The following is a 26,278-nucleotide window of genomic DNA, read 5'->3' on the forward strand; positions in this document are numbered from 1 at the left end:
ATAATGAGATTAGGAATGTTTGATTTAGTAGGATATCAGATGTTTATTATTTCTAATATTCGGATAGTTATTTTGGATAGTATAGATGTATTGTATTTAAAAAATTAATAGTATTTTATTTTAGATGTTTATTTTTTAACTTATATTTAATAAAATAAATAGTCCATTATACACATTATACCCATTAGCTCCCAACCGGATTTAAATTTAAAACCCACCAGACACCAACACCCACTTGACGCGCTTAAGGGTAAAATGGTCTCTGCGTACGCCAGTGGGGGTGAAATTGTCTTTTAGTTGTTGATGTTCGGATAAAATCGTCAACTCGCTACACAATTCTGTTAATACAGAAAAACTTAGATGGCAAAAAGGTAATTCAACAAAAACACTTTTATATCCAAAGTGGGGACCACCGTCCGTCCCCACCCCACCCACAGCCACATTTTCAATTGGAGAAAAAGAATAAAATAATAAAATAATTAAATAAAGAAACTTACAATATTTAATCCTCTTTAATATTTTAATTACCCCTATGAATATCTACCTCTATTTCTTTAAATATTTTAATATAAGAAAAATTTAATTTAATACATCTCTTTGGTTTCTTCTTCCTTTGTTTTCTTTCTTTTTTTCTTCTTCTATGGAATTCACCTCCGTCTCTTTATCTCATGGCTTCTTCGCTAATCCAAATTTCCTCTCTCTTCACCCTTCTCTCTCTCTAGAAATCCGTTTTCTCGTTTTCTTTTCCGTTAAGGTTCCCTCGCATTGCTGATTTGTAATTGTGTCTCCGTTGATTCGCTTCGTTATTCTATCCAATTATTCTACGCGGTGAGTTAATTTTTCAGTGTCTCTCATTATTTTTTTCAATTTCCAATTTGTTGTGTTGCTCTCTTTTGCTTTTGTTCTTGGCTGGTAATCAAATTGGAATGCAGCTTGAATTAAGCTTTTTGTTTTTGTTTTTGTTTTTTTGTCCCCCCCGCTTCTTTGTTAATCGGTTTGTTTTCTGAGAGAATGAGATTCTCTTAATTTTTTTTCATACATGATTTTAATTCTTCGGTTTTTGAAAGGATATATTTTTTATGGATAGATTATTATCAAGGTAAATTTTTTCTTTCTTATATTTACTTTTGCTTTCAACCTTGTAATTTTTTCTTAAAAAGTTTCAGTATTCTTTGGAATCAATTCTTTGGTTTCATTCGCTTAATATTTTTATTTATTAAATAATTAAAATATTTTAATTTATTAATTTATTTATTTTTTGGGATCACATGATAAGTTGGCCAATGAATTTTGATTTTGTTGGTTTGAATTGAATAAATTGCATAATAGAATAGCAAAGTGTATGTAGATATTGTTAAGATCAGTGTCTTCAAGGGAAGATCTGCATTTTTTCCTGATGAAGGTTCTCTTTTTATTATTGTGGGTTGATTGATTCTATGAGCAATAGTTGACTATGAGGTGATATATTTATTATTGAGATTTTGTAAAGTGACATAACATGATACTATATTATATGGTGATACTGTATTTTCCTGTCAATATATTGTTTCCTTGACGTTCAAGGGAGCTAATTTCTGGAGTTTCAGAGAAGAACTAACCTTTTTTCCCTCTTGACTGCAGCTTATTGCCCGCTTCCGATAACACGGGCTCGATTTGAAGTCAACATGATCACAATGGATTTGCCTATGATATGTCACAGTCAACTGGGGTTCTGAGGTTCGCAACATGTTGATAGACTGCTTGCTGTTTGTGAATGAATTATTCGACGAAGAATGGATTGTTGATGATATTAGATGCTTTATTGTCTACAAATCAAGTGCCAACACTGTGTTGACAGTTAAACATCTCTTCATGGAGTCTTTTCCTATCTCTTTGAAGTGTTATTGGTTATAGTGTTGTAATTCTAATAATGGAAAGGTTGGTTTTCTTCAAATATTTTTTTCCCCTTTTATTTTCTGGCTTACGTACTGTAGCTGGAGTCTCAATTCTATTTGCAGTTCGGCACATTAAATTTTTTTCTGTCTTTTTCTTTGTAGATACAAAATTTTGAAAGAGCTTGGAGATGGTTCTTGCGGTCATGTATATAAAGCCCATGATACCAGAACTAATGAGATTGTAAGCATCTCGATCTACACATAGTTCTTTCAACTTTAGTATGTTCATGTAAATATCCTTCAATGATTGCATTTAATTTGCAAAGTTTCATATGTCGAGAAAAAATGTTTCTCTTATTTCAGTGTGTCTACTTTATAAGATGATGATGCTTGACTATTCAACTTCTTCCATTGAATAGCTTAAGCTTTTAGGAGAGTTGTTTTTGGCACAAAGACACACACAAGTCCTTCCTCTAACTACTAATTTTACACTGGAGTGAGGATTTGAGTCTTTAGTGAGCACTCTAAGTAATTCCTATTGATCATAATGAATTTTCTTTCTATAGTTCTCTTATTTTTGTAGGTTGAACCATGTTAAATACTGTGTTCATTTCTTTTCTCTGCTTTTCCCGTTTGTACGCACTATTAGTATTAGCAACTGAACCACTTTGGAAGATAATTTTTGTGCTGACATATCTGTGAACATGCCCAGAAAAAATTGGAGTAGACTCTTTGAAACTGTAAATTTGTGCTGGCAAGTTTGACTTTTTTTTGAATTGAATAGTTCATATCCATACACTGAACATGCATGATTGCATACATTCACACACATATGCATTAGGTGTGTTTGGGAAAGCTGACATGTTAAACTTATTTTAATAATCACTTATTTGTACACTTTCTTTTTAAAGAATTTTTTAGTACCCGATTTCATGAGAATTAAGTTACATTTGGATAGTGCAAATCAAAAATAGTTTTAAGAAAATCAGTTTTTATTGTATTGTATGTAAAAAGCTGGTTTTATATGGTAAAATTGCTAAAAAATATTTAAAATGATTGCTTATCATATTATTTATATTTGATACTTTGGGCTGATTAAGTAGAATAATGATTATTCTGAACTAACATGGTTTTAATCATAAGTTTCAAAAAGTTGCTTAGCATGAATAATTACTAAACAAATGTGTATAAAATGTCTAAAAGCCAATAGAAAGAAAGCTTTGGCAGAGATCCCGGTGGGTAGGTATTAAAAGTGAAGAAGTGGCTTTTTTCATTGTCCTTGTGTAAATGGCAATAGATTACATTTGTTATTTTTGAATAACTTTTGATTCTATGCTTTTGGTTTTGTCTATTAGGTTGCTGTCAAAAGGTTGAAAAGAAAGTTTTGTTTCTGGGAAGAATACACAAATGTAAGAGAAGTTAAGGTATGTGCAACATTAAACTTTTTTTGTTATAAAGGTGGCTTTAATTCGTTTTTAAAACTGTAATAACAATTTTGCATTTAAATGTTAACATTTCTCCACTGAAGCACATTGCATTCCTTTTGCAGGCCCTCCGTAAGATGAATCACCCAAATATCATAAAATTGAGAGAGGTTATAAGCGAGAATAATGAATTGTTTTTCATTTTTGACTACATGGTAAGTAAATAAATAGTTATTCTTCATTGTGTGTGTGTGTGTGTATGTGTATATATATGATCTATTTGCCATATTATATTCTTTTAATTTTGAATTATTTATTACTTATTATGTAAGACCAGAAGATGATATGCAAAACGGATATATTTTTATTATGAAAAAGTTAAAAGGATAAAAATTGATGGAGGAGAGAATGGGAGGATTACAAATTGAAGGAAATGGTATTGTCTGAGAAATATTCTTCTATAAAAGATTGTTGCCCATGAATTGAGGACGTCAAATTAGTGAATGAATGAATTACCTAAAATCAATAATGATACACTTTGCTTGTAAGATGCAATAGTGTTAGTGTGTTAATGGGCTCCTTTTGCAAGAAAAATATTTTCTGGAAAATTGACCCTATATTATTTAATGAAGGTTAGATGGAGGACTGTATTACCATTTTTCTTTACCAGCTAGTTCTTGACATTAGATTTCATCTTTTCAGGACTGTAATCTTTATCAATTAATAAAAGACAGAGAAAAGCCCTTTTCAGAGGAAGGGATAAGGCGCTTCATGAAGCAAGTGCTACAAGGACTTAGCCACATGCACAAGAGAGGATTCTTTCATCGGGATTTAAAACCTGGTAAATCATGTAATTCCATTTTTGTAAATCTTGTGGTATACTGTTGAGCACTTGAGTTTAAAAAATAATAAGGGTTTTGATTTAGTATTGATGTTTTCTTCTAAACAGAGAATTTGCTCGTGACAAATGATGTTATTAAAATTGCTGATTTTGGCTTGGCTAGAGAAGTATCGTCGATGCCTCCTTACACTCAATATGTTTCTACCCGGTGGTGAGTCTCTTTTGTTTCATCATTTTTTCTGCCTTTTTTCTGTAAATCAAATTATCTATGCACATATTGGGATTTGGGATTAACATCAATAATTTTGGGTCTGGCTGAAGTACCTAACTTTTTAGAAGATATTTTTTATTTACTTTTTTATTAAGATCATTTTCTTGGGATTTCAGGTACCGAGCTCCTGAAGTTTTGTTACAATCCCCATGTTATACTCCTGCTGTTGGTAGGCATTTGTCTGCTTTTGAATTTAGGATTTAATCCATTTTACGTTTGTTGCAATCCATAGATAGATTTTTTATTTTATTTTATATTTTCATTTTGTATGTGGAAGGTTTCAGAGTGTCTTGGGGTTAGATTTTGGGAGCCATCAATAGTGACTCAAAATGGTTTTGGCAGGAAGAACTACTCTTGGGGTCTCCCAAAAAACTAACACAAACACTCCATTTTCTGGGCACAATTTGTTGAGCCCATTACTTATGGCTAAATTGTTAAGGATGACTTATTTGTAGATTCCCTGTCAATTGTATTTGCTGTTTATCCAGCTAAGGTTTTATGTGATATCCACCTCAGTTTTTGTCTCCTGCAATTAAGGTGGTATTTTTATATTTATGAACAACACAGATGGTTCTTACATTCCCATATTTGAGAGGAAGTTATCACAATTAATTTTTGCGAATTATTGTTGCTCGATATCCATTCATTGCTGGACAACATTATAATTATTAAGATTCTTGGAAATCAATCTCTATAACTTTGAAAATACATATTTGGAAATTCAAATCTTCCTCTGAAGTCAAAGCTTTTGTTTTCACAAATGCATATTCAGACCTTCACTTTCACCTTTGAAATTACACATACCCCTGTATCTACGAATTGACTTCTGTGTATTCAAATGGACATATTACATTGATGTTCATAATTTGCATAGTTAAACTTATTTGGCATTTATGCTATCAAACCATAGATGATATTATTGTTGTTTTTCTTCTTGAGGTAGTGACTAATGAATAGAAATCATTTTGCAGACATGTGGGCAGTTGGTGCAATATTAGCTGAGCTTTTCACTTTGACCCCCATATTTCCGGGTGAAAGGTATATTATTTTACCTTGGACCCATGCTGTTTCACTATGTTTGTCGTGCTTTTATTTCTGCCTCGGTTTCACTTTCAATAATTTGAAATATTTGGTTGTCGCTGTGGAGCATAATAATGAAATATTCAATATTCCTGATTGTGATAGCTATTTATTTATGGCAATGATTTTTATAGTTAAGGTGTTTTTAGATGCATTTTTTTATATCAAATGTTCTTTGGTGTGTATGTATTTCTCTCTTTATAAAGTCGTATCTTGGCATATATGTGAAACTTTCTTCCATTGTAAGTTATAGTTGATATGGTAACTAAAATCTTTTTCAAAAGAATGAATTGTTTTGTTTTGTCATGTTGTGCATTTCTATAAACAATCTGTTAGGCTTCTATTGGTTCTTACAGAGCTCTTTTTACGTCATTGATAGTGAGATAGATCAAATGTACAAAATATACCATGTTCTTGGTACCCCAGATTTAGCTGCTTTCCCCATGGGCACAAACAATTCTCTGCTGTTGGAACTTGTAGGTCATGAATTTGTAAGTATTCATGTAAAATGAATCTGGTTGTGTAATATTACTCAAGTTTGTCATATTTTTTTATTTCATCACTATTTCATGATTTCTTAATTTCCCTAATGGTTTGGGCAGGTTCCACCTATGAAGCTTTCTGATATCATTCCAAATGCTAGCTTGGAAGCTATAGATTTTATCTCAGTAATTTCTTGTCACTTTGTGAACTTTACAATACTGAAGTTTATGACTTACTGTTGACACTGTTAATAGTGCTATCTGTTAATATTTGCTGCATTGCAAATTCTGTAGCAACTCTTATCATGGGACCCATCAAGAAGACCAGATGCAAATCAGTCATTGCAACATCCTTTTTTCCATGTAACCCCCCCCCCCCCCCCCTTCTCTTCTTCCTCCTTTTGGAAGTCTATTGTTTTTTTACTTTGTGATTCATTTTGCTAATATTTACTGCACAGGTTGATACATGGGTTCCTTCTTCACTTCATGCCCGCGATCCACTTGAGCTGAAGCTGAGTAGCAAGAGTGAGGCACTCCTGTTCTCTTTCTGTCTTAAATCCTTCCTTTGAACCATTTTTGTTTGTTAGATAGATGCCATGTATATTTGAACATATTGTTTATTGTTCTCCTTCTGCTCAATTTACAGGGGCAAAGCCAAATCTTGAGCTGAAACTGCAGGATTTTGGCCCTGATCCCGATGATTGTTTTCTTGGCCTGACATTAGCAGTAAAGCCTAGTGTTCCAAACTTGGGTAAATACTATTCTAATAATTCATATAACAACATTGAATATAATCAGTTGGGCTAAGTCTTTCTTTTGGGTCACCCATTTTTTGGTATAGCAGTAGCATGTTTGGTGTCGTTTATTTAATAGATGTTTGCACAGCAGAAATATCCCTTGTTTCTAAATATTTTTGCTGGTTTTTTCGGTCAGTGTGCTAAGTTTGCTTTCAGGTCTACGTTGTGCTTTGTTGGTAGGGAAAACAACCATGCATAAATTCTGATGGATTTTTATAACCTCGACCTTCCTTAGTTTTTGTGTTGTTCTTCCGAAGTTTGTATCAATTGTTACCAAAGCCTTCTACCCTTGGTTGTAAATTAGAGTTCCGTTGGTGTATGCCTGAAAGCTGTTGATGGATTCGTGAACATTATGCAGTTCCTGATTCTGCAGTTATCATGGAATGTTAAGATCCTATAGCATATGGAACTTGAGTCCCTCATGGTTTCCAATGTGGTTACCTGGACTTGGAGTCTATTACTTTAGACAAGTGATTGCATTGCCTTTCTTTGAGCATTCTAAATGAAATTTTACATTTTCTTAGATGAGTGATTGAATAAGACTGTGAGAGTATATCAAGTAAAGACTAAAGGGATGCCTTTTTGTTGTATGTGCATTTATCTAAATGAATGCCAGTTAAAGGTGATATACTTAGCAATCTAATTACTGATTGTCACTTTTATCTACTCATGATAAATATTAACCAATGAGATTGCTGTTTTTTGTTTTGTTTTGATTGCTCAAGTTTCTGTATTCTATCGTGAGAAAATATTATAAGTTTCTATGTTTACTTACTCTCCTGATAATTATTCAGTTTACAATATTGAATCTATGTTGTTTTCTATATCATGACCTCTTCCTTTGATTTGAACTTTTGGTCCTTATTGCCCTCTCAATTTTCTTCATCCTCTCCTTCATTTTATCAATAGTAGACATGCCAAACCATTAATATTGCCACTTCTTGCAGACTTGGTTCACAATGTTTCTGAGGGCATGGGAGAGGTTGGTGCACAATGCTGTAAATTCAGGAGCATTGCATATTCTAGTTTTATGTTATAAGTTATGATCCTAATACCTGAGATAATTATCTATATTTTGACTTTTATGTGATATAACAAAATGCAGAATATGCTCTTTTGCTCGGATTTTAAAGATCACTCAGACCAGTCAGGTAATTCTTAGTTTCTGACCTATATTAAAACTCATAATTTCATCTTTTTATAGAGAAGATACCAGTTTTAACATTTGAAAAGCTAGATTTGCTTATTTCAATTTTTTGGAAAGCTTAGTTGGTTCTGTTAGTTTCCTAGTAATTGAACCCCCATAACTGTATTTTTAAAGGGTGTATTTTTTTTTTAATTCTCTTGATAAAGACAAAGTAGAAACTAGAAAGTACCAGCATGGACAAAATTTCTTCTCTGAAAACAAGTGAATCCTGTTATAATCAGAAAATAGAAAAAGAAAACAATTGAACCCCTTAACCTTATTAATAATGGTGGCCAAACTGAGGGAAACTAAAGTAGTTGCTCATAAACTCATAATGATACCCAAGACAATCATATACAGCAAATAATTGCTTAGTTTCTGTATATACCATCTTAGGTTTCCCGTGAACTAAACATGCCAAACCTAGGTTTGGTTGTTGGAAATAGGCCACACAATTGAAAGATTAAACGGCTCTACTTAGTACCAGTAAGTAGTAATTAGATGTTACTAATTGAAGTATTAGATGCCGATGGATGAGACATGAAATTTCTACTTTAATCTCGATTTTTTTTTTAAATATAAAAAAGAAACATTTACCAACTCTTCTCTTGTTAATAACGAGTTATGGTTATTGTGTGATGTAGTATTTTGGACATTGTTATCTCCTGATCAAAATGGAGTTCAGAATTCAGCAGAGACATCATTGTCATTATCATTGTCATACAGGTAAGTTCTTTTATATTCATTCTCTTTCCTCGTCGGTCATAGGCAGTAATATTGATTCTTTGTGGAGTTCTTCATTCGTCATGTTTGGAAAATCCTAGGTGTGCCAACTAGATCAGTTTCCTTTGATGAGGTTTTACAGGTTTCGGTAGAAAGAAAGAGGCTACATTTTGTGGCAATGTGCTATATATTCCACTATGGCTAGAAAGCAATCTATGAACTTTTAATGATAGACCTGGAAAAGCTGTTGTTTGGGATAGAATTAGGCATTTTCCATCTATATGGTGTAAAGCATATGGGTTTTTTTGGTTTAGAGGAACTCTTTTCCTCTACCCCTTTGTATTGCTCCACCCTCGATACATTAAGGAAATTCTTTCTATGTGTAAACAATCTCACTGTAGACATGATACATAATAGGGTACAATGATTGTTTGATTCATGTAGGTGATTCTACCTAGTAGGATAAGGCTTTGTTGTTATTTTGAAAAAAAAAAACCCGCTCATATAAACTTGGTATAGATTAATGATCTGTAATTTTGTCTGTTGTCTTTTCCGGCGACAGCTCCGTGCAGCATTCGCCAATTGGAGTTCCACAATCAACAGGATTTTCCTTCCAGCCTATGCAGCCTAACATCTTAACCACACCATTTTTGGCTTTGTCTTCCCCATTCCAGCGTGGGCACTGCCTTTGAATGATTGATTGAACTTTGATCGTCGCCGTTTCATCTTCTTGAATCCTGATATTGCACATATTGGTTTTCGTTTAGCTAATATATTGTACAGCTCTGTGTAGAACTAAAGATAGTTTACCCTTGTCATGAAATTGAGTGTAAGTACTGAACTATATTCTACAAAGATATCTGACTCCATTCCTTAATTGTAATACTGAAATTCGAACTTGATGTTATAGAACTTGAAATAGAGAATATGAGGAGGACATGAAGCATAACTTCTTTCCTCCTTCTGTCATTTTTTTTTTGAAACATTGTGTTCATGACAAATATTTACATCTGAAAGTGTTTGCATTAGAATCAGAAGAAAAATTTTACCGGGTGCCACTAATTTTACTTGGTGAAAAAACTTATTTACCCCATTTTCAATCGGACCAGTTGGCAGTTGGTGCATCTGTGGAGGTCAATGGAAGCGGTTTGCGTCAAATCAACTGGTTTTTAATGGGTTTGACTATGTTGATTGGTTCAGTCTGACCTAATTCTGGTTTTAATAGATTTGACTGCTGTTGATTGATTTGGTCTAATCTGATTCCGATAACTACGACCACTGGTTCTCATGGTTAACTAAGAAGACCATTTTTTTTGTTTGATGCTTAGTACAACCCGATTTAGATGTGAATCAGTCGGTCTAGATCCAGTTTTGATGAGTTGTAAAATGATGTAAAATATGATGACTTGGTATTAGTATTGCCTTCATGAATGGGTGAAGCATTATTTCCAAACATATTTGACAGATTTATGACTAATCTGTCCAACTCCTAACAGTCCGAATTTGCTTAGCGGACTAGTCAGCTATCCACTAGACCAACTAAAATTGGTAAGGCGTCAATTTGTTTAACTGATGTTTTTTTCTATTGTTAAAATAAGCTTAACAGCCGTTTTACTGCGGTTGATATGTTCAAGACGTATATTCAGTTATAATATATTTAAGGCTTTAAGCTGATCACACTATATATATTTATCGATATCCAAACGTACACGAGAATGGTGGAAGGAAAAGTTAAAGATTCTTGAAGGCTTGAAGCCATATATACAAAAAGGCAGGGAAAGTGGGCGAGGGAATTGGAACTTGATTGCATGTATACCTAACATATATATAAAGCGTTATTCTTCTCTAGCATGTACATAGACATATTTATCAATTCAACCATCATATGTATACGGCAAAACTGAGTCACTAAATATATATTTGTGTGTGTATATATATAAAATTAAAAATATTATTTACATATTAAAATTAATTAGTAAAATTAATTATTATATATTTGTGTATAAATATATATATATATTGTTTAATTTATTTTTAATATATATTTTATTTTTTAATATTTATTTTATATTAATAATTGATTTTAATATACATATAATACGGTTGATTTTTAATATATATTTTTTATGTATAATTGATTTTAAAATTAATCTTTTGTGTATATAATATTTTGTTATCAAACTATTTATAAATATTAATACAAAAAGTTGAATAATCACATGTTATTTAAGCCAATGAACTATAATTAAAATGATATAATCTTTTTATTTTAAAAGTTTTGGATTCGAACTTCCCTCCTAACTTTATAAAAAAAAAAAAAACAGGTGTGACTGAAAAAGTCCAATATATATATATATAAAGAGTTTCACCAAGAATGTCATTAGTTACGCGATAAAGGAATTTTGATTTTGTCTCATATGAGAAAGTCTAATCGTCCAGCATTAATTTAAATAATCTTATATGTAAATAATAACTTATATATATTATTGTCAGTGGAATTTTGAATCAAGAATCTTTAGAATGGGTAATAATTAAATTATTTACACTAGTTACAAATTGAGATTTTAAAAATTTCGAATTTCGTCAATCTAACAACTAAACTAATTAATGTTATCTTGAGAATCAAATTTAATTATCAAAGTTTAGAAAATTTAAATATCAATATATATAATCTAATATTCAACATTTAATTATATTTTTTATATTATACGTCGCAATAAATGATGTGATAAAAAATAAATAAATGATGTGATAAAGTATCAGATTACTTCTAAGTCTTTTGAATTTATATGTTAAAATGTCTCAATTTAAAGGTTAAATTGATAAAATTCAATATATATATATGACAAAGAGACAATAATTTTAATGTAAAAAAAAAATCTTGACAAAAAAAAATGTTGCTAACATGTTATTCCATATACTAGACGATATTCAAATTTTTGACATTATTTTTTCTAAAGTTAGGAGTGAGATTCGAACCCGAAACCTCTAATATATTATTCCATATACAATATGAGATTCAAATTCTCAGAATAAGGAGTGAGACTCGAATCTGAAACCTCTATATAAAGATAGAAAGATTATGTCATTTGAGTTATAGTTAGTTGAAAAATTCTCGACATTATTTATTTAGATGGACTAATAAAATTACATATTTGCATTTTAAATATATTAGATAATTAGGTTTTCTATTTAAGGACCTACGAGGCTACATAAACTTAACTAAGCATTTCTCTCAAGTCCTTTGTATTATAGCATTTATTTCCTTCTTTTCTTTCTTGTTTTGGTTCTCAAGAAATGACTCTAACTGGTAAAGAGAGTGTTGAACTTGGGATCCAGACACCTGCTGATAAGTTCTTCAGTTCTTTGGTGAAGCAACTTCTCGATTTTGAAAGCGTTTCTGATCATGTTCATGAGGCCAAGCTTCACAAAGGTGATGGCCATAGCATTGGTTCCGTCAAGCAATGGACTTACACCATGGGTATATATGCTAATTACTAATTATAATTAAATAGTAAAATGTTTTGTCTTCACACTCATCACTTTTAAGGGGCTCCTTTTATCGTTTAAATTTTTGTTTCTGGATTAGGTTCTTTTCAAAATGATCGTGAGAGATTTTAATTTGTGCCACCTTTCATTTGTTATTAGTTTAGTAATAATTTATTAATTTTTATTCATCTAGATCTAAGATAAATTTAATGAAGGATGAAAATTATTAGATATAAACTAATCATATATCTCAATTTAATAACCAAAACTTTTAGGATAAATAATTTGTGATATGATATTAAGGCTTTTATAATAAATTTGTAGTTTGATCCTCACGTTCATTTTCTCAATAAAATAGAATTTCAATACCAGATTTATGAGTATTTACGCTTTATTTTTAATAAAAAAACTCTTGTATAAAATATCTTTTTTCTCCCATGTTTAAATAATATAACTTAATTTACTGTGCAAAGTAAGTCAAATAGAATAAATTACCAATGTTTTGCATGTAATTGTTATTAGTTACTACGTAACTTTTCATTTATAGCTTATATGTGAAATTTCCTTAGAAATAAAGGTTACTAAATCAAGGAGTTTATTTTCATATATTGTTGGTGTATTCAGTTATTTAATTATATTCAATTTTTTTATATGATCATCCACATCACAGGTATAAAAAGTAATTATTTTTAGGATAAAGTATTATTGTGTTGTCTCTCAAATTAAATGACAAAGGGTCCCCAATTGTTTTTTCATACTATTTGTACCCTACTTGTTAATTGTTATTGATGTGGATATCACTAATTGCTTATGATCAAAGCACAGATGGAAAGGTAGCAACATGCCAAGAAAACTTTGAAGCCATTGATGAACAAAACAAAACTCTCACATTCAATCTCTTTGGTGGAGATGTTAGTCCACAGTACAAGACCTTAAAAGCCCATTTAAAAGTGATGGATAAGGGTAACAGAAGAGGTGCCATTGCTAAATGGACTTATGAATATGAGAAGCTTAGGGAAGATATTGCACCACCATGTGCCTACTTGGATTTGACAACAAAGTTTACTAAAGATCTTGATGCTTATCTTATCAAGGCATAATACCAAATTAAAGAAACATTAATGTGAGAGTATTATATTATATAAATAAATCAGTTTGTGATGTGAAAAAAAAAAATAACAAAGAAAAAATGTGTTTAATTTTTCCTCCCTATATTGTGATCTTTCCCATCAAATAATATGTTCAAATATGTGAGAAGCTTGTAATAGACGTATAAATAAGTGATTGTTGTATGGCTGTAATAACTTATAGAGTATCAACCACCACTTAAAAAAAAGAAAAACACTCCTCTGGTAATAATAGACAACTATAAGTAACCACCAGCCCGATCAACCAATGTCTTTGATATCATTTGTTGGGTTATACGGTTGGAAACTCTCGATTACAAAGAGACTTGTAAAAAAAATTAAGTGAGAAAATACAAGATGAGAAAACGTTATATCTAACACAATCTTAAAACATCAAGTTAATGTGTTTCACATCTTATAAACTCTTTACTTATTTTCTCTTATGTGGGACTAATTCTTCCACTACAAAAAAAAGTTGAGAACCGTTGGATTTACCCGCGAATTTAGCATCGATAATTAGCGGCAGATTTAGCGATAAGTTTTGCGTCGGATATAAGATAACTTAGATTTCCCAAAAATATTTACCGTAGGATTTTACATTCCGACACTAAATCCAATGGTAATTAGTGGTGCGAAATATAATTTTGTTGGTGCCACAGTTACTAACAAATTTATCGTCGGATTTTGCCGATGGTAAATCGATTTAATGAAATGATGCGTTTCACCAATTTATCGTCGGAAAAGCCGATGATCAACTGGTTTAAAATTTAAACGCGAACCTCTCTCTCTCTCTCTCTCTCTCTCTCTCTCTCTCTCTCTCTCTCTCTCTCTCTCTCTCTCTCTCTCTCTCTCTCTCTCTCTCTCTGCTGTTGGAAGAGGTGCTGTCGGCGTTGCCATCACCTGTCGGCATCGCTGTCACCTGCCAGAGTCTCTAGTATTACCGTTGCTGGATGTTGTCATCGTTGGAGCTGTCGGTCACTGCTAGGGAGGTTAAAAATGCTACTGTTGTTCTTGGTGGCTACTGTCGTTCGTGTCGCCGTCACTACTGGTACCACCACTGCTCCAGCATTCTACAATCATTATCAAAGATAAATTTGTCATAGTTTTTTAATTTTATTAAGATTTTTATGTGATTTTAGAATTTTTTGTTAAATAGTTTATAAAATTATTGATTATACCAGTGTAACGAAGTTTGTGATTAGAATTTGGTATTAGTTTTTTTTATTATTTTTCATATTTTTTGTGATTTTAGGATTTTATTATGTATTTTTTCAAATTGTTGATTAAATTATAGTAATAGAATTTGTGGTTAGGATTTAGTTTGTGGTTTTTAGTTTTCTCAAATTTTTTTGTGAGTATAAGATTTTGTTATGTACTTTATTATTAAATTATTGATTAAAATAGAATAATGTAGTTTGTGATTAGGATTTCTTATGTTAATTTAATATAAATATAAATTATAATTAAGTTCATGTAAATTAAGTAGAGTGAGATTAAGAGTGTTTGACTTTGTGTAGTTTTTTGAATTAATTAATTTCACCCAAACGTTATTGTCAGATTATTCCAATGATAACGTTCACCAAGATTCATTTTCATATTTACCATATTCCGTCATTAAATCTAACGATAATTATTGTCGAACGAAAAAACTTTGACAGTAATCATTTACTGACGAAGTTTATATTGGCTAATGATTTTTTATGATAAATCTGACAATAATTAGCGTTTTTTTTATAGTGTTTATACTTGTCACACTTACTAATCAACAAATATAGCGAATAAAGAGTTAAAATTTATTTAATCAACAACTAAGAGCCCATAACAAGTTCAAAATATACATCCCCCCTTTTTTTGGTGGAGTTGTCATGAATAACATAGTAATTCTCTTTTGCGAAATTATCTGTGTGTTCCGAATATCAATGTCTTGGTGAAATTAGATAAATTCCATAGATGAAATATGTGAAGTTTACCCAACTGATTTTGAGTTGTTGTTATGGACGATTAGGAGGCAGAGGGCAAGATTCTAGAGGTGCAGTGGGTATGTGGGATTCCGAAATTTGAGAATTTTCAAATTTAGTGAATGGACAAAGCGGAATAATGCACAAAGTGAAAATATTATATATTGTATTTTTGTATGTGGTCCTTATTGCGTAGCGGAAAAATATGCTTTTTGGGTGTGTAGAGTTGTCTCATCTGTAAGATTCTATTCAAGTTCCATTACTTATAATGGAAGCTTCTGCAGTAATGTTGTGAGCATTGAATATGGAAAAGGAGCCAATGGATTATTGGACTAAATTTTCCCAGCATTAGATTGTGCGTAAGTTGGAAACATACAAATATACAATTGAAGAAAAGAATGTATACTTTTTGGTGTATGCCGTTTGTTAAGTTTAGTTTTTGGAGAGTCGAGTCTAAACTATAAAAATATGTTCGATTGGTAATGATTCAAGCACCAAGTCAAATTTGAGTTTTTTTTTTTGGTGACTAAGTTAAATTTGAGTTTGACATAGCTTGATTCAACTCCTTTATTTTTAACCTTAATTTATTTATAATATATTAAGATAGAGTTGAATGTAATTTTTTATTATATTTTTTTTTATTTTTTAATATTATGTCATGTCAATATAAATAATTAATTGTCACCATTTATTTATTTATTATTTAATTTTTATTTTTTTATTTTTTTGTTTTTAATTAAATTATTTTTAAATTTTTTATTTTTATTTCTCATGTGCTTCATTATTATAGTTTTCAATTTTTTTTATTTTCTTTCTCACTCTTCTCATGATATTTATTTTTTTAGGTTATTTTATAATTTTCATATTCTCTTCTTCTTCTTTTTTTTTATATAGAATATTATATATTTTCAATGTTAATATTATTTTTTTTATTAAGTATAAATATAATTTATTTTCTTTTATACTAGTTCTTTCTTATTATTGTTATATAAAATTACAATTTAGAATTTTTTTTTATTTTCTTTTTCACTCTCATATATGTTATTTATTTTTTTTGAGGTTACTCTATGTTTTTTATATTCTCTTATTCTTTATTTTATATAGAATACTATATGATTTCAATGTTAATATTATTTTACTTTAGTAGGTATAAATTGAGTAATAAAACATAATTCATCATTTTTTTTATGTTTACTCTTCCTTATATTTTCTATATAAATAAGCATTCATTTCATACTTTTTCTTTATCTCCTCCTTTCAAGTAATAGCATGTTTCTTATTCTTTTTTCTTCATTCTTACTAATATTTTGCACAAATATTTAAAAAAATTGGTTGATAACCACAACTCTTTTTTTTTTTTTTTTTTTTAGTTTGTTAAACATATGTATTAGATAATAAATTTCTAAAACACTAGACCTTTACAATTTTTTATTTTTTTTATTTTTGGTCTAATTATATTCATTAGTTATATCATTCATATATAACTTGTTTTCTTTCAACAATTTATATTTTTTTTAACATCATTTAGTTATAAACTTATAATATGTTGAAAATATATGGTACTATCGTGAGTCATGAAAAATAAGATTAAAAAATTGAATATTAATTTCAATTATATATTATGTCTTTTATAATTTTTATAATTTTTCTATTTTTAGTCTAATTGTATTCATTAATTATATCATTTATATATCACTTATTTTTCCTTTCAACTATTTATATTTTTTAATATTATTTAGTTGTAATATTATTAAAAATATATAGTATTATCATGAATTATAAAAAATAAAATTAGAAAATATGTTAATTTTGATTATTGAAACATTATATTATCATTTAGTTATAAACTTATAATATGTTTAAAATTGTATTTAACTTAAATATAATCTAAGAAAATAAAAAATAAAAATGACTACATAAAAGAACAAAAATAAAGACAATAATATGAAATCAAATAAATAAAATTAAATTGAATATTTTTATAATTTAATTTAAAGTTCAACTTATGTATAAATTTTTAATTATATAATATTAAATTTTAACTTAATTTATACATTTTATACATTATATATCTCTTTTATTTCCACACAATAATGCACGAATTTAAATCTAGTTGTAATAATTTGAAATTCATGATTTCAATTCTGGTGGTTTTATTGTAGGTATCTTCTCTTTTTTATTTTTCCTTCCATAATAGGCATTACCATTTGCACTCTCGTTGGTATATCACCTTAATCCTTCTACCATTACATATGGAGAAACTCAAGTCTCTACCACTGTGGATACCATAACTTGTTGTACAATCATTGAAATCATCTCTGCATACAACAAAGTGTGTAACGATTCGATTTTTAGTACGTGATGACTAATATTAGTTGTCAAGCGCTATTTTACTCAAACTTACTTTAAGGGTTCTTGACCTATATATATATATATAATTTTTAAGTGTATTAATATATCGATGTTTTATTCATTTTTAATTGTTAAAAGTCACTGAAACATTGATATAACGATATATTATTTAAAAACTTTCTTATATATATATATATATTACTTATTAAGATAGTGTGTTAGTCAACTATAACAAAATAGATATAAGATAGTTAAATAATACATGAAACATATAAATATAAAAAAAGCATCGTAATATTATCTATTTGCCCGAAAACTCAACTTAATACATCATCATAATTCATATCGAAAATATTACTACTTATTTATACTACACAAAATTATTTACAAATTCCGATACCTATATTACTGGGAACTTAACGAAAATCACGCCAGTTTTCATCTGCAAGAGGTGAAAATCTAATATTCCCAACAGAATACTCAATAACGTATATATCACCTCGAGAATTGAGATGCTTCAATGTATATGCATGCACCAGCACCATTGCTTTCTAATTTCTGTACTTTATATCCTTCACACTATACGAAAAGCTAATGACGATTTTGAAGAGAAATTTAAAAAGTATTTGTTAGAGAAAAAATTTAAAATAGTCCTTGATAATTATCTCAAAAAACCAACTAAACTTTTAACAAAAAAAAAATACTCAATTCGATTCCTGAACTTTATTTTTATGGGACTGATTAATTTTTGTGTCAAAAAAAATAACATTTATTTTTTTTGACACAGAGATTAATCAATAAAAAAAAAATCAGAAACTGAGTTGAGTGTTTTTTTTAAAATCTCGTTGTCTTTTGAGATAATTGTCAGGAGTCGAGTGAAATATTCACTCTATTTGTTATCGTGTTTAAAAATTTAGTGCCTAATTGTAAAAAATGTTAAATAATTAATATTTAATTTAAAAATATAAAAGTAATAAATTTTAAATATTTAAAATTTGTTATTAAAAATAAATTTTTAACCAAAATTCAGCACCTAAACAATAAATACTATAGAATTGGCCAATTTAAAGTTATTATTACTCAAAACTTGGTAGGACTTTGAGCGTGTATTTGATTGAATTTTTTTTTTACCCAAGTTACATTAATTTTTGTGCATTATAATATGATATTATTATATTAAGTTAATCAGTTTTTTTCCATCTTTAGAAAGGAGTCAAAAGGATCATCATATTAAAAGAGAAAAGAATGTAACACGATTTACTTCGATTTTATTGTTTATTGATAGAAAATGGTAAATTTAGTTTGATGATATTTCTTATAAAATTTGATTATAAATATAAACATGAGACTACTTTATACTATATTCTTATATAAGTGATTGATTGATATCTGATTTTTTTTATTTATATAAATATAATTATTTAAATCTAATCATCCTCAGTAATTATTTTGGCTTTATAAGCACGTACCTAATTAGCTTTAATCTTATTATCGTTTTACAATAATATTTAAAAGACAATAAAAAATAGTTAAAACAGTTTAAATTTATTTTATTTAATACTTATTAATTATCGGTATAATTAATAGATGATAAATAAAATAAATTTAAACTTTTTTATCTCTATCATTTAACAATACATTATCAAAAAATACAAAAATTCACTTTGAGTTTTTATTGCCAGCGAATTATGTTAGGTAATCAATGATTTTTTTTAATAATATGAACAACGGACTTTAAAATTGGCCCAATTCAAGTAAAACACACTACACTCCAAATTACTCACCTAAATCTTAATATTAGAATAATCATCCGCACACTTAGTGAATTGAACATTCGATATATCCATTGTTCACATTGTTCAATATTTTCATTGTCTACTTATACTTTTCCATTGCGAAAACAATTGGTAGAAGTAAAATCTTTGATATTAAATACTAATCTCCTTAAATTGATTTAAACAGGTAAATAATATAATTTTTTTGAATAATATTAAGGTAAAAAGTGAAGTTTTGATGGATAGTAAAAATTATTTTTATTTGTGAAAATAATTTGTCATTTTTTTTTGTCAAAGTATTGCTTTTTGTCCTTAATATTTGGGATAAATTCTAAAGTTATCCTTAATATTTTAAAATCATCTGAATATTATCTTACGATTAATGATTTGTTAGCAAAATTGATGATAGGACAATATTGAGAGTTTGAGACAATTTTAAAAAGTTATTAATTTAAATAATTTTTTAGAAGAATTACCAAAATCAAATAAAACGATGGTTAATTTTAACGGAATGAATTATATTATGAATTCAAGTTTTTTATTCGTACTTGTAAAATAATTGGTAGAAAAACTTTGGAGAAAGAAAAAAAGAACATGGTATATATACAATAAAATGTAACTTATACATTTTTATCTCTAATATATCAAAATTTTTTAATGTTTAATTTAATTAAACTGCGTTTTTAACTTTGAAATAAATATTAGTTTTATCCTTCAATAATATTAGTTTTTTATAATAAATAATTATTCAATTTTTTAAATTTTATTTTTAATAAAAAATAAATTTATTTAGAATGAAAATAATGTGATTAAGAGTAAAATTAAAAAAATATATATATATATATATATTTAGAATAAAAGTAATGTGATTAAAAATAATTTATTTAGATGTGATTAAAAAAATTGAACAATTATTTACTGCAAAAATTGATATTATTGAAGGATAAAATTAAAATTAATTTTAAAGATAAAAATAAAGTTTAATTAAATTAAACATTAATAAAATTTGGTACATTAGAGATAAAAATATATCATTTATATTTTATTATATATATCATACTCTTTTTTTTCTAGAAGTTTATACACTAGTCATTTTACAAATATTTTATGATGAGTGAAAATTTTTAAGATTAAAATTTTAAAAAATAAATTTATTATAATAATAGTAATGTGATTAAGAATAATTTATTTAGACGTGATTAAAAATAATTAAATAATTATTTAGGTAAAAAAATGATATTATTGTAAGACACAATTAAAATTAATTTTAAATTTAAAAATAAATATTTAAATTAAACACTAAAATATTAGAAACAAAAATATATCATTTATACTTTATTATATATATATATATATATATATATATATATATATCATTTTTTTAATTTATCTACTAATTATTTTACAAGTATTTTATCATGAGTAAAAGTTTTGAATTTATAATGTAATTCATTTCATTAAAATTCACTTTCATTTTACTTGATTTGATAATTACTCTAAACATAATGTATCATTTTTGTTCTTAATACTTTTGTTCTGTTTAAATTTCTAATATTTTAAAATTGCTTAAACGTTGATCTACTATCAATTCTGTTAACATATCACAGCAAGATAATTTTAAAATTATTTTAAAATATTAAACACTTAAATAAGACAATTTAAACGTTAGAAATAATTTTAGAACTTATACTAATAATTGAAGATAAAAATAATATTTTATTTTTTAAAAATTTAATAAAAAAATCTTACTCTTTACAAAAAAAAAATCTCCAATGTTTATATAGATTCATTACTCCCACATTTACAAATATTTATAAATTGAACCCTAATTTTTTATTTTTAAAAAAACTAATAATTAAAATTTTGTCTCTCTGATTTTGCTTTTTACACTTTTTTTTCAATTTCAGAGATGAATCACAGTTGTCTCTGTTGGAATTTTTTCCATTAATCTTCATGTTCTCGTCCCATCCTTGCAGCTACTATCGTCGTTGTGGCTGCCTGCACTCAGCACCGCCACCACTCCTTCTACCGTTGCTGCACCACACTTTTCGGTCTATTTGCGTTGTTATGCTTCGTCTATGCTCTGCGAACTACTCAGGTTCCTTTTCACTTTATTTTGTTTTATTGCTTTTTCTATGGCAATTTTTGTAAAATTGGATGAAATTTAATTTCAATTTGTCCTTTTTCAATTCTCACTCAGTCTCACATTCTCCTCCGCTTCTCCAGCACTCCTCAACCCTCAGTTAGATTCAGGCCCAATTTGGATAAACAACTTAATTAAGCTACTTTTGAAAAAATAACTTAAACAATAAATGGTTATATTAAAAGTAGCTTATAAATAAGTTATTTTATGTTTAAAATTTTAGTTCTAAAAGTGCTTATTTTATAAAAATATAATAAAAAGTAGTAGAATTATGAGAGAAGTAATTTCTTTTTAAATTATCTATAAGCTTCTAAATAATTTTTTAGAAAACTGCAATTTGGTTTTAAAAAATACACTAGACATTAATTCTACTACTTTTCATAAGTCAAAAACTCACAAAAAGGGCTCTCCGAAAGGATGCAGCAAGAAGCTATGTAGCAAGTGTTGGTTTCTTGACAGAGAAAATTGAGAGTAGAAATAAAGGGTAATGAAAATATATTTGTTATTACTTTTTCACATATACACTAGAATCAAATACACGCATCACATATGTATACATACTAACTCAACACTAGAAATGCTAACCAACTAAATTATGTTATCCCTTGAATATTTACATATTTACCCTGACTCCAACTCACTCTTCTCACTCTTATCCCTTATACCCTCCCTCAAACTGAGGTATGGACATGAGAATACCCTCAGTTTGTGTCTGAATCTGTCAAATAAGTGCTGGGATAATGGCTTAGTCAGGCAATCGGCAACTTGATCAGGGGATGGAATATGTGCCACAAAGAGAGATTTCTGATTGACTAGATCTCTAAGAAAATGAAGATCCAACTCTAGGTGCTTGCATCTACTATGCAGTATGGAATTAGCAGCTAGAAGACAAGCACTCTGATTATCACAGTAGATGGTAGGTGGTGTAGGCTGTGGTATATGTAATTCACTCAAGAGTTGCTGGACTGAGATGATTTCAATTTGGGCTGCACATATAGCTCGGTATTCGGCTTTTGTACTGCTTCTACTGACCTTTGTCTGCTTGCTACTCTTCCATGATATCAGGTTATTACCCAAGTAAACACAAAATCCAGTGATGGACTTTCGATCCTCCAAGTCACCTCCCCAATCAGAATCTGCAAATGCAAGAATCCTGAAATTAGTGGATTTGGTAAAAACAATTCCATGTTCTACTGTACCTTGCACATAACGAAGTATCCTCTTCACACTTTTTCAATGTTTAAGGGTTGGTTCATGAGCAAACTGAGACACCCGGTTCACTACAAAAGTAATATCTGGTCTGGTCATTGTTAAGTACTGTAAGGCTCCAACTATAGATCTGTACTTTGTTGGATTTTTAAATGGTTCTGAATCAGAGGAGTAGAGTTTCAAATTTGTCGACATTGGCGTTGGCAAAGGCTTTGAATTATTCATTCCAGCCTTGAGTAATAATTCCTTGGCATACTTCATTTGAGATATCAAAAGATCTCCATGGGGAAGATAGGTAGCTTCAAGACCTAAAAAATTGTTGAATCTGCCAAGATCTTTTAAAGAAAATTTTTCATGTAATTGAGATATTAAAGTTTTAATTTCTTGTGAATTGTTCCCTGTGACTATAATGTCATCCACATACACTAACAAATAAGTCACATTAGAAGAATTGTGTCTAACAAATAATGACACATCTGATTTAATACTTTTAAACCCAAACTTGTAGAGAGTATCTGCTAAGATCTTGAACCAAGCTCTAGGTGCTTGTTTCAAGCCATATATAGCTTTATTTAGCTTACAAACTAATGAACTATTATGATGAACATACCCTTGAGGCTGAACCATGTAGACATTCTCTTCCAGTGTGCCATTTAAGAAGGCATTGTCAAAATCAAATTGCCTTAATGGCCACCCCAGAGAAACTGCAATGGTTAACACAACTCTTACTGTGGTTGGTCGAATTACTGGTGAGTAGATCTGTTCATAGTCCACACCTTCCTTTTGATGAAAACCCTTGCCCACCAGCCTAGCTTTATACCTAAGAATCTCTCCATTTTGATTTTTCTTGATTGCAAAAATCCATTTGCTTCCTATTACTGTTGCATTAGCTAGTGGTTCTGTAAGAATCCAGGTATTACACCTCTCTAAAGCCTGAATTTCTGCGTCCATTGCTCTCTTCTAATGAGGGCAGTTAAGGGCCTGCTTAACTGTAAGTGGTATACTGTAAACAAGATCAACCACTTGTGTGTTGAAGGTTTTTGGCTTGTGTATTCCAGATTTGGCCCTTGTCATCATGGAATGGGTGTTTGTAGGTGTAATGGAGGGTAAACCTCTCTTTAAGCCACTAACAGGGATAGGTGAATGGTGTTGAGGCAGAGGTAGGGGGTCTGATATTTGTGAAATTGAAGGTCTGATGTGAATAGGGGAATCATTAGAAGTGGTGTTTGGTGGTTCTGGCAGAACAGAGGATGCTGGGAGAGAGGGATTTTCTGTAGAAGAGGGTGAGGATGAGGGTATGTGTATTTCAAACTTAGTGGATTCAGGAATATAATCTTGTGTATCTACAGTAGACTTGATTGCAGAATTAGAAAACATAGAATGATAGGGGAATAAAGTTTCAATAAAGCTAACATGCCTTGCAAGGTAAACCTTACCATTCTTTGTCATGCACTTATAACCTTTATGATTAGGATCATAGCCAAGAAAAAGACAAATCTCAGATTTATAGTCAAATTTAACATTCTTATATGGTCTTAAGAAAGGAAAGCATGCACATCCAAATACTTTAAAGAAAGTGAAATCTGGTGTATGGTAAAATAGAGTTTCATAAGGACTTTTATTTTGCAACACACTAGTGGGCAATCGATTAATGATGTAAATAGATGTAATAAACGCATCTTCCCAAAATTTCATAGGAAGAGATGCTGTAGCTAATAGGGAAAGCCCCATTTCTGTAATATGTCTATGCTTCCTTTCGACACTACCTTGTTGGTGATGTGTGTAAGGGCATGACATTCTATGTTGGATACCCTCAGTAACAAGAAAGCTAGTAAAGGGTTTAGAAAAAAACTCACCTCCCTTGTCGGTTTGTAGGGATTTAATGTTGTGACCAGTTTGTTTTTCCATCAGTTTCTTGTAATTTTGAAAGGCTAATAAAGTTTGAGATTTATTCTGTAAAAGAAAAATAACAATAAATTTTGAAAAACTATCTACAAAGCAAGCATAATATTTATAACCATTTCGGGAAGTCACAGGGGATGGTCCCCATAGATCAGCAAAAACACACTGCAATGGTGCACTATACACAATTTCAGTTTGATCAAAATGCAATCTATGCATCTTTGCCAGAGGACAAATTTCACACTTATATTGTAAAGAAGATGCAGAATTTGTAATAGGAATGGAGCATTTATTCATGATGGTAAGCACAGTTTTCATGGCACAATGGCCAAGTCTTTTGTGCCATAGAACAATATTACTATTCACATTACATTGAGTATTGAAAGCAGTGAAATTAGAATTGTTGATGACATTAGAATTACAAAGAGCTGAATTGAAGTTGTCTAAACCAGGAACAACATCATGATGGAAATTAGAGTTACAGCTTAAAGCAGTGGCTTGAGTATTAGGCTTAGGAACTCTGAGAGTGTCAAAGGACTAAACTCCATTTCTAACTATGCCCTGTAGGAGAAAGTCCCTGGTAGCCTGATCACGGATAACACAAAAATCAGGCCAAAATTCAAAGAAAATCCCATTTTCAGCTGCAAACCTGGACACACTTAGCAAATTCTGGGTAATTTGAGGGACATGAAGCAAATTCTTTAAACAGAAAGAGATATTAGCATATTTATCATAAAGGATAGAGGAGCCAGAATTCTTGATGGTAATACCTGTACCATTACCTACAAAGACTTGATTTGCGTCTGTGTTGCTCGCAGAAGAAGAAAGAAGATTTGAAGGGTCTGGTGTGAGATGGTGGCTGGCACCAGAATCTGCAAGCCAGGATGCATCACTCAATGATGAGGATGGGGCAGTAAGAAAGGCTGTTGGTTGGTGACAATTCACGGGGGGAGGTGGTGGGTGTGCATTGATGTATGGAATTTGAGGTGTCGTAGAGGAATTTCCAGAATTAGGATTGAACGAATGGTCGAATCTGTGGTAGCAGTTCCACACCACATGCCCTAATCTTCCACATAGTTGACACTGCACTCTTGAATTGTTGTTATTGAAGCCAAAACGTCCACCACCACGGCCATTTCTGCCTCCACGGCCGCGTCGATTGGCGGTGGCACGGTTGTAATCAAAGCCTGATGGAGAATTTTGAACATAATGAGCAATTGGCATACCAATGTCAGGTTTTTTGAAGCGCTCGAGCATCTCTTCATGCGAAAGGAGAAATGCTTCAGCCTCAACAACTCGGAAAGATCCTCTCTTTGCTGTGACGGAAGAGATATATACGGCATAATCTTCAGAAAGCCCATCAATGATAGCTTGAAGGTGATCATCCTCTGGTACTTCATATCCCACAGCAAACAAGGAATCCGCAATTTTGTGAATTTTGGCAAGGTACTTAGTTGCTGGACCAGTCTTCTTGCAGGATCGTAGTTGACTCTTGAGGCTTTGTACACGCACAGAGGAGGCAGCTTGGAAGTATTCATCTATTTGATTCCAAACATCAGAAAATTTGGATAGATGAATGATTTTATTCTTGAAGGGGTTTGTCATCGAAGCTACTAGCCAAGTTGTGAGGGTTCTATCACGCTTT

General features: G+C 29.9%; 2 protein-coding genes across 2 annotated transcripts; both read left to right on the forward strand.

The window, feature by feature from the left end:
- Positions 1-532: 532 nt before the first annotated feature.
- Positions 533-9,661, forward strand: MHK (Protein kinase superfamily protein). The gene is made up of 18 exons (XM_088498322.1): positions 533-828; positions 1,621-1,917; positions 2,037-2,115; positions 3,230-3,298; positions 3,424-3,513; positions 4,001-4,139; positions 4,248-4,350; positions 4,527-4,579; positions 5,382-5,448; positions 5,870-5,981; positions 6,093-6,158; positions 6,267-6,335; positions 6,431-6,497; positions 6,619-6,723; positions 7,717-7,751; positions 7,875-7,920; positions 8,600-8,681; positions 9,241-9,661. The coding sequence occupies exons 2-18, from the start codon at positions 1,910-1,912 to the stop codon at positions 9,368-9,370; spliced, it is 1,320 nt and encodes a 439-aa protein (XP_088354448.1). The 5' UTR covers positions 533-828; positions 1,621-1,909; the 3' UTR covers positions 9,371-9,661.
- A 2,243-nt stretch (positions 9,662-11,904) lies between these two features.
- On the forward strand, positions 11,905-13,379 carry LOC107616636 (MLP-like protein 43). The gene is made up of 2 exons (XM_016318589.3): positions 11,905-12,159; positions 12,993-13,379. Exons 1-2 carry the CDS (start codon positions 11,976-11,978, stop codon positions 13,265-13,267), a joined length of 459 nt encoding a protein of 152 aa, XP_016174075.1. The 5' UTR covers positions 11,905-11,975; the 3' UTR covers positions 13,268-13,379.
- The last annotated feature ends 12,899 nt before the right edge of the window (positions 13,380-26,278 follow it).

The sequence above is a fragment of the Arachis ipaensis genome, chromosome B9, assembly GCF_059453495.1.
Source record: "Arachis ipaensis isolate K30076 ecotype BB chromosome B9, ASM5945349v1, whole genome shotgun sequence".
Taxonomy (NCBI): domain Eukaryota; kingdom Viridiplantae; phylum Streptophyta; class Magnoliopsida; order Fabales; family Fabaceae; genus Arachis; species Arachis ipaensis.